The sequence below is a fragment of the Ornithorhynchus anatinus genome, chromosome 2 (assembly GCF_004115215.2).
Source record: "Ornithorhynchus anatinus isolate Pmale09 chromosome 2, mOrnAna1.pri.v4, whole genome shotgun sequence".
NCBI lineage: Eukaryota > Metazoa > Chordata > Mammalia > Monotremata > Ornithorhynchidae > Ornithorhynchus > Ornithorhynchus anatinus.
The window spans coordinates 55,915,797-55,928,392 of NC_041729.1; the positions used below are offsets into that span (position 1 = coordinate 55,915,797).

Here is a 12,596-nt window from a genome sequence, read left to right on the forward strand (position 1 = left end):
TGCATCACTACAGATGTTAAAAGTCACCTAAATTGTCAAAGATCACACCGAACCCTTTGGTTCTTTGTACCTGTGATCAAACACCCGCTGCTGCAGTTGAGAAAAGAAAAAAAATCTAAAAAACCGCACTCCACTGGGAATCGCCCCGGATCTCTCACCTTTATAAGTCCAACCGAAGAAACAAACTAAAGCAAAAAAAATAAATAAAATGATAATAATAATAATAATGTTGGTATTTGTTAAGCGCTTACTACGTGCAGAGCACTGTTCTAAGCGCTGGCGTAGATACAGGGTCATCGGGTTGTCCCACGTGAGGCTCACGGTTAATCCCCATTTTACAGATGAGGTCACAATAATTTACGAACTCTAACAAAACCGTCACTTCTGCGGTTGCCAAAGTCAGGAAACGAAGATAATAAAGATTAGGAGTTGCAACACCACTATGGCTAACCCTGCTTGATCTCAGAGTGTTATTAAAACTAGGGCAAAATACCAATTGACATATTTCCTCTAAACTGAGGGGATGAATCGATAATATCGAGGATCACTTCTTTACCCCAAATCTATATTCTTCTAGACACGTTCTATGTGTAGACCCAGTAACGAAACTATAATAATAGCCATGTAATGTTGGTATTTAAGTGCTTACTATGTGCCAAGCACTGGGGTAGATAGAAGGTAATCGAGGTTGTCCCACGTGGGGCTCACAGTCTTCATCCCCATTTTACAGAGGAGGTAACTGAGGCACCAGAGAAGATGTGACTTCACCCAGCTGGCAAGCGGCGGAGCCGGGATTAGAACCCATGACCTCTGACTCCCGACCCCGGGCTCTTACCACTGAGCCACGCTGCTTCTCAATCATCATCCAAACCTACGAAGAACATTTACAAGGACTTCTTTTTAAACGGTACTCGTTAAGCACTTACTCTGGGCCAAAGACTGTTGAAAACACTGGGGGCGGGATAGGAGGTGATCAGTTGGGACACAATCCCTGTCCCACATGGGGCTCGGTCTTAATCCCCGTTTTACAGCTGAGGTAGCTGAGGCACAGAGAAGTTAAGTGACACACCCAAGGTCACACAGCGGACACGCGGGACATCCAGAATTAGAACCCAGGTCCTTCTGACTCCCTGGCTCAGGCCCCACCCCCTAGGCGATGGTGCTTCTCATTAGAAATTCAATTTTTGACCCACGTCAGCATGGGATTGAAGTCTAGGTTTTGGCATCACATTACCGCTTGGGAAGAAAGGGCCAGGCAGATGGGGCTGAAGTTGCAGGAGCCGTGTTTCACCAGCTCCTTTATATCAGCATAACCACCCGATGGCCGCTGGATTGGAAAAACCTTCCAGGGCAAGGCCCAGGGCTTCGTCCTGTTACGGTACGATCCCCCGCTCTTGGTATACAGTGGTCTTCGCCTAGTAGATGCCCCGGGTAATTACTGTTGCTCACACTGATAATGACAGCGTTTTCAAAATCTCAGGCCTTTAAAACTCTTTTTTCTCGTTATTGTTGCTCCTCCCTGAGGGGCCTAACGGGAACGCCAAGAATCCGGACCAAGGGGCGGAAGGATGAGGAGAGTATCAGCATTTCCTCATTGCTTTCCCGGGCAGGTTCTGTCAATCAAGTGGATTCCCAGATGGATAAGTGTCACACGGGGATGCAGTTACGCTCCACCCCCGCCAAGAATCCTCGGTGGCATCCAATCGAGTGAAATGGTCCCAGGGAATCCTGCAGAACCGTAACAGAAGAACCCACCGCACGTTGGAGAACAAGTCTGCTTTCTCGTTGCAACATTAAGAAAATGGAGGGTTTGGAATGTCTTTCCTCCACTCAACAAGTCCCGAGTCTGCCTCCTGAAGGCTTGGTCTTTGTAAATCATTAGGGGAAGATTACCGATACAGGAATAGTGAGAGACTGCTGTAGATCCTCCATTCTAAGAGATCTTCTGAAAAAAGGAAAAAATAAAACATTGGAAGGTTGAGGTATTCACCAGCAGAAGGCAGGGATCCGTCTCAGTCCCTTTCCAGCCCCGGTGTGCTCCGTAAAGGCAAAAAAAGCCTTCCATTACTCCCCTCTGGACCGTAAGCTCCCTGTGGACAGGGAGCGTGTTTAACAATTCTGTTGTATTTCACCCTCCCTAGGGCTCAGTGCTCTGCTCACAGAAGGCGCCCAATAAACATCATTATCTGATAACCTTCTCTGGGGGAAAGTCCAAATCTTCGAGCCCTCAACTTGCCTCTCCCTCTCAAAAAAATCGCAAGAATAAGCTCAAGGGTTCGATGGATCAACAGGACTTGTGATTGGGAAACCCGTCGTTTAGAAATCCAGAAAAAGGCCACAATATTCTAAGAGCTATATAAATGTTTTATTACGGGCAATATTGGTCCATACAATACACAATACTGACAATACAAGTGTAACCTTGGAAAATCATTTCGACAGCAAAGACCAGGAACAAAATTTCACTTGAGTGACTTTTCAAAAAATGTTCAATGCTCTTTTTGCATGATTCTTTTCAGTAAGTTATTGTAATGAAACATACAGAGAAAAAAATACCCCATTCAACACATTAGCGTTAAATGGTTATTTTGCTTAAAAGTTTGTTTTAAGAAAGTCTTTTTTTTTTTTTTTTTTAGCAACCTACATACAGATAAATAGCAAACTTGATTTCTTTTAAAACAAATCCTTTCCATCAAACATCTAGAGAATTTCAACCGTCATTTTCTTCTCGTTCCAAATCACCGCGTGTGTTATCGTGTTATCTGAGGCTCCTCGGCCGAAGGGCCGACAGAACAGGGGCTTTCCTAGACGTAATCTTTTCCTCATCCGCCTTTCCCCCTTAATAAACATCCAGCCAAAATTCTGTCCAACAGATGGCATAACAGGATTTACGTTACGGCAGTTTATCGCTTCACCATCTGGTTTCAGGTGAGCCCAGCCAAATCTGTTGAACATCTCCACCATCATATCTACTATAGACTGTTGTTCAGGAAGAACAATATATACCAATAAAAGCAGAAAACTTGGGGGTTTTCTGCCACATGCTCTTGAATACTTTCAAATTTTCAGGTTAACGCTTTGATCAGGTAAACGTAAGCATCTCTTTAGTATCAGTTTAAATCTTTAAACAAAAAACTATATTTTCCAAAGTCATTATCATTCGGAGCAATCAAGTGGTCTTTCCTTGCTTTGCTGAACTTCATCTTTAGAACATCTCTTCTTTCTTCCCATTCGTGAAGTTCAGCGTTTCCATGCGCAAATTTACAGTTGTTTCCTTCCATGCATGTGCCATCCATATACCTGTTGAAATCAGATCAAACTCCGGTTTAGAGCACCGAGTCGCAGGCAATTACAGTGAAATCGTACGTCTGCAACACAAAATACCCACATTTTCCCATCGCTCCAAACTGTCAATGAGAAGCACTCAGGACAGGGTTCTAGACCCACTAAGTGTTCAGTAATGCCGCCGCTTGGCTGAGTCTAAATACCCTGGATCCCCATTTTAAACACTGGATTTCCTGTACTTTGCAGTTGTGTGCTTTTTTATGACACCCAAGAGCAATTCCTGCATTAATGTTCATTATCCAGACCTTCTTCAACTTCTTTCTGATGCCCTACTAAAATTATGTTTAGGGCACTGCTAACTCAACTTCTTTTTGGATGGAGCTCTACCAAAATTATTTCGAGGGCACCGCTACCTAGGTGAGCAGGCTAAAAACCTGAAGTCCAGGGATTCACGGGCTGAGGCGGCGGCGGCATCAGCGGAAATTTATGTTCTCACCTTGTTTTGCGACTGCTTCTCTGCTTTTGGCGGAATCTGCCCTTAGACCGGGAGCCCGGCGGGCGCGGAGTAGGAACGGCAGAATTACGGACCAATATACGGTCCGCGCTTTGCTGCTACTAAATTAGCTGCCGATGTTGGTGACTTCTTCCCAGAATATACGCGTTAGGGAGTGTGCAAAAATGTACGCTCCCTACTGCGAGCTCTTTGCACCAGGGTAGGAGAGTACCTCTGGTTTGAATACAAGGATCTCAAGATTCTACTTTTTAAAATCACCCTTAGTTACCTCACACGATAAAGGGCACGGCCATCTATCAATCGGACAACAGTACTTACTGAATGCCGAATGTGTGCAGAGTTCTAGACTAAGTATAGGGGAGGGTACAGTAGAGTTAGGAAAGAGGAGTGTTAGCTCTCAAGGGACGGGGGGTGACAGAAACAAAGGAGAGTTTAAACAGTAGGATACGTAAGACGTTACGTTCAAAACAGTGGCTTGAGTCAAAACGCTGGGTTTGAGTATACAGGAACTGAGCTGGTGTAGAAGTGCTTTCACCTAACCCAGTGCTTGGTACCTAGTAAGCGCTCAACAAATACCGTAGAAACGTGCTGAGGTGACAGTTGGGAAGCGAGGAACTGGGGAAGAGCAAAATAAATCAGGAAGCCTTCCCGGAGGGGATATGACTTTCAGGAAGCCTTCCTGGAGGGGATATGATTTCAGAAGGACTTTCCAAGACCGGGAGAGTTGCATTCCGGCAGATCTGAAGCAGCGAGGGAAGGCCGGGGCGTCGGGGGAAGTCTAGGTAGGAGGAGAGGTGTGTGCAAAGAGAAAAGGAGGAGAAATGAAAATGAGTCACGGTGAGTAGGAGAGCTTGAGAAGAACGAAGAGTTCAACCTGAGGAATAGGGACAGAAGAGTGGATAAGTGGAGAGGGAGAACCTTAAAGGCGAGGAAGGGATCAAAAATCAACTATTATTGATTTTTGAGGAGAGGGTCAATACTTGCAGAATGACATCTAAGAAAAATGACCTGGGCAGCAGAATAAAGTATGGACTGGAGAAGGGAAAGATTGGAGGCAGGGAAATCGGCAAGGAGGCTGAGGCAGTAGCCAAGCCGAGATGTGACAAGTTCCGGGACCAGGATGGTGGTGGTGGTTTGATGGGAATGTCAGGGGAGGATCCAGGAAATGCTGTGGAGGAAAATCCAACGGGAATTAGCAACGGACTGAATACGAGCAGTTGAAAGAGAGGGCGGAGTAAAGGATAATGCCAAGGTCATAGCTATCGGAGATGGAGTATGATGGCGGTGCTGTCAACTGTGATGAGAAAGTTAAGTGGAGGAGAGGATATTGGAGGGAGAAGATGAGTCGGTCAGTTTTAGACATTCTGAGTTTATAAATTCAGTAGGACATCAATGTGGCAATGCCCTGGAAAGCAGGAGGAAACCCCAAGGTTACAGAGGTGATGAGAGCATATGAAGAGATAAATCTGGAACAAAGCTGAGATAACTTTCCCTCTTTGTCAGCAGGGAAGTGAAACCCCACCATCTTCAGGAACAGGGCAGAAACTGAACCCTCACAGCCAGAGTTTCCCCGCCGCCACGAGCACCGGTAACTTGGTGTGAACGCCGCGATGGGAAGGTTGTGCTGTTCATTGCCGAGAACCGTCTCCCTGGAACCGGGAGGGACCTGAGGCCTGCCCTCTCCAAGTACTGCCTGATGTTACAGTTCACTTTGGATTGATTCATTTGTAAGTTTGCTCTGGTTGTTGTAACTGATTTTGGTGCGTCATTTTTTTCAGTTTCTTAGAAAAATCTTCGCAAATACCAGAACAACAACAAAGCACTAAGAATGTAACTATTTTTCTTGAGGTCCTTGTTCACATGAACAGGGTGCAGGTTTGTAACGGAGGAGATGATGCAATTACAGCTGCATTATTGAATCAAACGTCTCGAAGGAAGAAATGTGGGCACCAAATGTAAACCCTCCACTTTCTCCGTATAAGCGAGGCTCTGAATAAGTACTATTAGAATGTGAGCTGTCTATATCTAATTTAATCATTTTGGCATTTGTTAAGAGCTTACTCTGTGCCAAGCGCTGTTCTAAGCCCTGGGGTAGATACAAGGTAATCAGGTTGTCCCACGTGGGGCTCACAGTCTTACTCGCCATTTTACAGATGAGGTACCTGAGGCCCAGGGACGTGAAGTGACTCGCCCAAGGTCACACAGCAGACAAGTGGCAGAGCCGGGAATTAAAACCCATGTCCTCTGACTCCCAAGCCCGTACTCTTTCCACTAATCCACGGTGCTTCTCATATCTGATCCGACACTCCACCCAGTGCTTATCACAGTGCTTCAGGGCACTGTGCAAAGGGGTCCTCAAATTGATTTTAAGCACTATTTTTAAGGAATCGCTTAGTCACCAAAAATAGAAAGAGAAAAAATTGGGGTATGTGACCAAGAAATACCTATGCCACATCTCCTTACCTCTAATTACGTCCGCTGAATTCAGTGAGTAATGTTCTGATGTAACATTTGCGACCTCACTTACCCATTACAAATGCTAAAATTTCCTGTCGGAAAGCGATGTTGCCAGCAGTACTGATCATCTTCTGTGAGGAAAACTTTCTCTTTGTGCTTTTCAGATGAGATGTGGTCTTGCCATTGTTTTTCACTATTACAGTTTTTCCCGCACATCCAGCAGTGAAAGTCTGCCTAATTCATGTGAAAATAAAATAGAAATTAAAACTGGACCCAATAATCTCTCACACTCAGAAAAAGAACGGGACCTATACGAAGATAAGCAAATGAGCTCTGGCTTAGTCGCCTTTTGAACATAAGCAGTCCAGGGAATGGAACAGAGATTTTTGGGTTAGGCTACCATGGTGATAGTAAATATTTAGTAAGCGGGGTTTCCTTTCTCTTTTCTCTTCTCTCTAGTGGTTTCAATGGTGTTTACTGGCTTTAAAGCACTCAGTCACCTTGCCCTCTCTTACCTTACCTCACTGCTTTCCTACTAAAGCACACTTTGCTCCTCTTATCCTTCTTCCTTCTGCCATCCCCGTGCACTTGAATTTGCACCTTTTATTCACCCCTCCTCAGCCCCACAACACTTAGGTACTTAACCCTAATTCATTTAAGTATATTAATGTCTGTTTCCCATTCTAGACTGAAAGCCACTGAGGTCAGAGAACGTGTCTACCAACTGGGTACTCTCCCAAGCGCTTAGAACAGTTCTCTGCACACAGTAAGCGCTTAATAAATATGACCGATTATTCCGCTCAAACCTCTGTCCCCTCTCTTTCTGAGGCTTGTCTTTTTCTTTAGCTCGTAGGCTTCTTCCCACCCCAGAGTTTGTTTCTGGGCTTTTGGTTTCCATGAGGGTGTAGGATGGAAGACCATGAAGGTATTTTATGTGTAGCTGGGAGTGACTAATGGTCTGATCTATTCCCTTTATATTCATTTTAGACATAAATATAAAATGACATCAGAGGGTCATGAAAGATGGAAAAAGACAAGGAAGGAGGCAGTGGAGAAATTGGTAGGGTGTTTTTGGGTGGTTTTTTTCGCCACACTACTTTCTCGCACATAAAATAAAAATGGTGAAAATCATTTGTACCATTTCCAATTTATTCGGCTTCTGGGATCCTAATATCGCCAATTAAACATGTAACTTTCAAGTACTCCGGGTAGTTAATGTAAACTTTTAAAATGAAATTGAAAATAGAGATGCCAATTTTTTTCCTACACAAACTACCAAGTTAATACTTACTGTAACTTCAGCATAATCTGTAGGCATATGAATTTGCTTTCCATTTTCCTTGTTTGACTGTCCGGCTACCTCATCCCCCTTTTCAGTTTTTTGACCCTTTAGCCAGTTTTCATAAGACTGCTCCAATTCTTGAACTAGAAAAAGAAACTATATTCAGCAATCACAACTCAACACTATTGTATCATACTTCAAAAATATTAGATTTCCAACTTCTAGGTTCGTGCTTTATTCACTAGGCCATGATGCTTCTCTGATAAACTGATGAGATGTACATCACCTTGATTCTATTTATCTGCTATTGTTTTAATGAGATGTTCTTCTCCTTGACTCTATTTATTGCCATTGTTCTCGTCTGCCCGTCTCCCCCGATTAGACTGTAAGCCCGTCAAAGGGCAGGGACTGTCTCTATCTGTTGCCGATCTGTACATTCCAAGCGCTTAGTGCGGTGCTCTGCACATAGTAAGTGCTCAATAAATACTACTGAATGAATATTCCCATTGCTCATTCATAAAGATGGAAAACGTGACTCCATTGTGATCGAGAATCCGCACCTGAATGAAGTGCACAAGTCCGGAGAAAAGAAATAGAATAGTAGACCGGAACTCGTAACACGGTGACCATCACAAGATCCCAGGCAATAGCTGCCATTTCCTTCCTGTTGTAAGAACAAGCATATGATGTATCACAGCTGAGTGCTAAATAATCTAACAGCAAGAAGTTGCAAGAAATTGATTTTGCCACCTTACATAGCCAGTTTTGACAGCTATTATGCTAGGCTAAAACTAGAGTACTCTAGAAATTCTTGTTCTTACACTCACAGAAAGGAAGCAAAGGAAAGATCATTTTTCAACTGATATTGGCCCTAATGACCCCCCAGGGTATCTTCCATGATTATTACTTTTCCAGAGTTAGGTGTTCAGAGAAGCAGTGTGGCCTAGTGGAAAGAGTATGGGCCCGGCAGTCAGAGGACCTGGGTTCTAATCCGAGATCCACCACCTGTTTGTTGTGTGACCGTGGGCGAGTCTCTTAACTTTGCTTAACTTAACTTAAAATGGGAATAAAGACTGTGAGCCCCATGAGTCACAGACTGTCCAACCTGATTAGTTTACATCTATCCAAGCATTTAGGATAGTGCCTGGCACAGAGTAAGTGCTTAACAAATACCTTTTTTTTTTTTTTAAAAAAAAAAGTGTTCCTACAGCTAATCAAACACCTGCCTTTTGAGGAAGACAAAGCTGCAGTGTGGCTCTTCCTTAATTGAACGGCAAGTGTCTGATTGTCCTGGCTGAACTCCAGAAATGCTTGTATCGATGGACACTCCACTACCTGCCGAAGCATGTCAGCTTTGAATTATGATCACGAAGATTTATTCTAAGCTCGGCACACCTGTAATTCTAAGCCGATACATGTTTAGCAGCCTGACTAGTTGATTGGTGGCTACCATTTTAGCGTGGCTCACTGGAAAGAGCACGGGCTTTGGAGTCAGAGGTCATGGGTTCAAACCCCGGCTCGGCCACTTGCCAGCTGTGTGACTTTGGGCAAGTCACTTAACTTCTCGGTGCCTCAGTTCCCTCATCTGTAAAATGGGGATTAAGACTGTGAGCCCCACGTGGGACAACCTGATTCCCCTGTGTCTACCCCAGCGCTTAGAACAGTGCTCGGCACATAGTAAGCGCTTAACAAATACCAACATTATTATTGTTTAGCAGCCTGACTAGTTGATTGGTGGCTACCATTTTATACTTTATTATATTTATATAATACATTCTATACTTTAAAAGTTAACCTGTTTAACTTTCAGTATAAAATGTTAGTAACCATACAGTCTTACTGGAATTGTCTACAAAGGCGTGATGCTCTTATATCTCTTGAAGTCCCTGGAAGCCCCCTTCAAGTTGAGAAGGAGATGGAGTTGTTCTGCCTTTAATTCGCAAGAACTGAGAAGCCTAGTGGAAAAGCACAGGTGTGGGAGTCAAAGGACCTAGGTTCTAATCCTGGCCACTTGTCTGCTGTGTGACCTTGGGCAAGTCACTTTAACGTCTTTGTGCCTCAGTTACCTCATCTGTAAAATGGGGATTATGACTGTGAGGCCCCATGTGGGACATGGACTACATCCAACCTCATTACCGTGATCTACCCCGACACTTAGTACAGTGCCTGGCTCATAGTAAGCGCTTAAATACCGTTAAAAAAAAGTTAAAAATGCAGGTCTCGGTACAAAGTTTAAATAAATTCTTGTCCTATTTATGGTGACAGTCCACCTAGAAGGGAGGGAGGGGAGGAGAGTGTAAGAGCAGAACTTCTTGTCATGGCAGGCACCGCACCATTTAAACTGTCCTCTCTGGAACAAGTCTCTGGAAACAGTAATTCCCAAACTAAGCAGCTTTGGTGTTCACCATACAAGTCAGAGACTGTCGAGCCTAAGGTTTCAGCCCTGAAGTTTAACAGGTGTCAGACCAGATTTGGTCTGTGGGCCAGAGTTGTACACCCTGCTGCAGAAGCATCACATTTTTGGCATGCCCCATGTAAGGAGTTATATGTTAATAAATCCTTTAATTGCTGTTACACCCATTTCCGTCACGGTTCTCTGTTCAGTAAAGTGATCCACCTGGAAGCTTTTCCGGATGAAAAGCAGTTTTACCAGGAGCCCACCACAACAACCAGTCACTAAAAATAGGAAATGCATTTCTATTCCTCTGTGGGTGGACATTTAACTCCGGACTTGAAGAATGATGCCACTGTCGGTGAGATTTTGTCCAAATGGACAGTTTGGGTTTGAAAAGCTGATGTGAGACTAACTGCCCTTTCCACACAGTCTTGTTTTGTTTGTTTTGGTATCTGCTGAGCGCTATGTGCAAGCACTGTCCTCACTGCTGGGGTAGATATGAGGTACTGAGGCTGGACAGAGTTCTTGTCCCCCAAGGGGCACATAGTTTAAGTGCTCGTGCAGATAGTCCTTTGCCATGCTGATGCAAGTGCTGTTTGCAGTGCCCAGTTCTGCCACCTGTCACGAAGACTTCCCAAAACGCCAATTTTATGCCAGCCGTTCTCAGCTCTGCCAAAACTCAAAAGTACTGAGGATAGAGAGACACTTCCGATAAACCGTAATCTTGACTTACTTCCATTTGCTTTCATATAAGTCCATATTTCTCTCTCCTCAGGACTGTGGGCAAAGGAACAATTTCCATCATATAGGCATTTTTTTTTCCCAGAAGCAACGTGATTGCAAAGCTGCACACACACAAAAAAAAGCACAAATATTCCTTAAGCCCCCCGAAATTTCTAATGAGAAGCTCAGAAAGAGATTTTCAAAAACAAGCTCTCTAAAATGGGCCTTTAAATCCATACTACTCAAACTTAACCACCACTCAAAACGCTCCACAGTATGTACCGCAATGACCTCTTCGGAAAAGAGTACTTCATACATCGAATGGAGTGATATTTCATTCAGAAATTCATGAACACTCGTATACCCATATTTCCCGATTATTTTAACACACTGGAGCAGTTTGTCCCGTCAGACAGAATTTAGATTACTCTGCCCACAGGCTCTTCAACAATCTCCTGTCATATTCCCTGTTCATTTTATGCAGAAACCAAATGTTAAGAATGCACTCAAAAAGCTGAACCTAGCAGGGAAATAAAGAAATATTAATAGACTAGCAATTTAGGATTATAAACAGCAAGGGGTAGAAGTTCTGCATACCGGCACTGACAGAGACAGTTTAAATCTTGAGAATCCCAATCCCACTAAACTCTTTAGCCATGCATATTCAACATATAGTAGCCAAAGATCCTTTGTCACCAGTTACTCTTACGAGAGAATGTGCTTTTGCGATTACCTGAAAATCAGACTGACTCTCCTTTATAAAACTGGATGACTGGACATGTTTTTGTTTTGTTTGGTTCTGTTTTGCTTTGCCGTCTGTCTCCCCCGTTTAGACTGTGAGCCCGTTATTGGGCAGGGATCGTCTCTATCTGTTGCCAAATTGTACATTCCAAGGGCTTAGTACAGTGCTCTGCACATAGTAAGCGCTCAATAAATACTACTGAATGAATAATTAGCTTTCCTTTAATGGCTGTCCGTATTATGGTGTAGCTAATGGAATAGGGTTCGCTACGACAGTCCTATGTCTAATTTATATGACCAGCTTCCAATTCAGCACTAGCAAAAACCAACAAGTGCTGAAAGCGGCTTTGAGAAATCAGAGTCCAGACTCCTGTCTCCAGGCGGATAACGGATGAAACCATCCAGGAAAGGACCCGGGGTTAAGTCTAACATTTGAACAGGCATATATTCATAGATATCTTGTCACGGTCAATCAGTGGTACTGGGCACTTACTGTGTAGAGCACTGTACCGAGCACACACGTGTTCCTACGTAGGCTTACACAAAAGCATGCTCAAAAACACAACACCGAAGAGCCACGCCAAATAAACGCACATGCATGCTCGTACACTCTGATTCACATTTTACTCGTTCGCTTCCCTCACCTGTAACTTGATTTCAATGTCTGTCTCCCCTACTAGATCTTAAACTTCTTGAGTTCAAGAACCGTGTCTACCAACTGTATTATATTTTTCCCAGAGTTTACTACAGTGCTCGGCATAAAGTAGGTGCTCATTAAATACCACTTTGATGCAACTGGGCACCCTCGAAACCGCATCGATCAACGGTATTTAATGAGCACCTCATTCAGGGTACCGTGAGCCTCACGGGTAGAAGGAGAAGCACATATGTGCTGCGGGGAACAGGGTGGAATGAGTACTTAAGTGCTCAGAGAGTGCGATTCAGTGCGTCGGTTAGGCAGAGTAGGAAGGGACAATGGGCTGGGAGGATGAGAGCTTTATTAGGGAAGGCTTCCTGGAGGAGATGATTGTTAAGTGTACTCTCTTAAGCACTTAGTGCAGTGCTCTGCATATAGTAAGCGCTCAATAATTACAATTGATTAGTTACTATATGCCAAGCTCTATACTAAGCACTGGGATAGATGCAAGATAATCAGGGCTCACAGTCTAAGGGGGAGAGGACAGGTACGGAACCCTCAT

The 12,596-nt window shown here is 43.9% G+C and overlaps 1 protein-coding gene across 2 annotated transcripts in view; it reads right to left on the reverse strand.

Annotated features, from left to right (window-relative positions):
* Nucleotides 1-2,343: 2,343 nt before the first annotated feature.
* Nucleotides 2,344-12,596, reverse strand: part of ZC3H7A (zinc finger CCCH-type containing 7A) — a 55,974-nt gene continuing 45,721 nt past the window's right edge. For both annotated transcript variants that reach the window (XM_029056328.2, XM_001506203.5), the window contains exons 20-23: nucleotides 10,667-10,778; nucleotides 7,548-7,681; nucleotides 6,327-6,490; nucleotides 2,344-3,300 (exon numbers count right to left, since the gene is read on the reverse strand). In XM_029056328.2, the coding sequence (XP_028912161.1) occupies nucleotides 3,111-3,300; nucleotides 6,327-6,490; nucleotides 7,548-7,681; nucleotides 10,667-10,778 (600 nt within the window). In that variant the 3' untranslated portion in view covers nucleotides 2,344-3,110. The remainder of the gene's footprint in view (nucleotides 3,301-6,326; nucleotides 6,491-7,547; nucleotides 7,682-10,666; nucleotides 10,779-12,596) is intronic.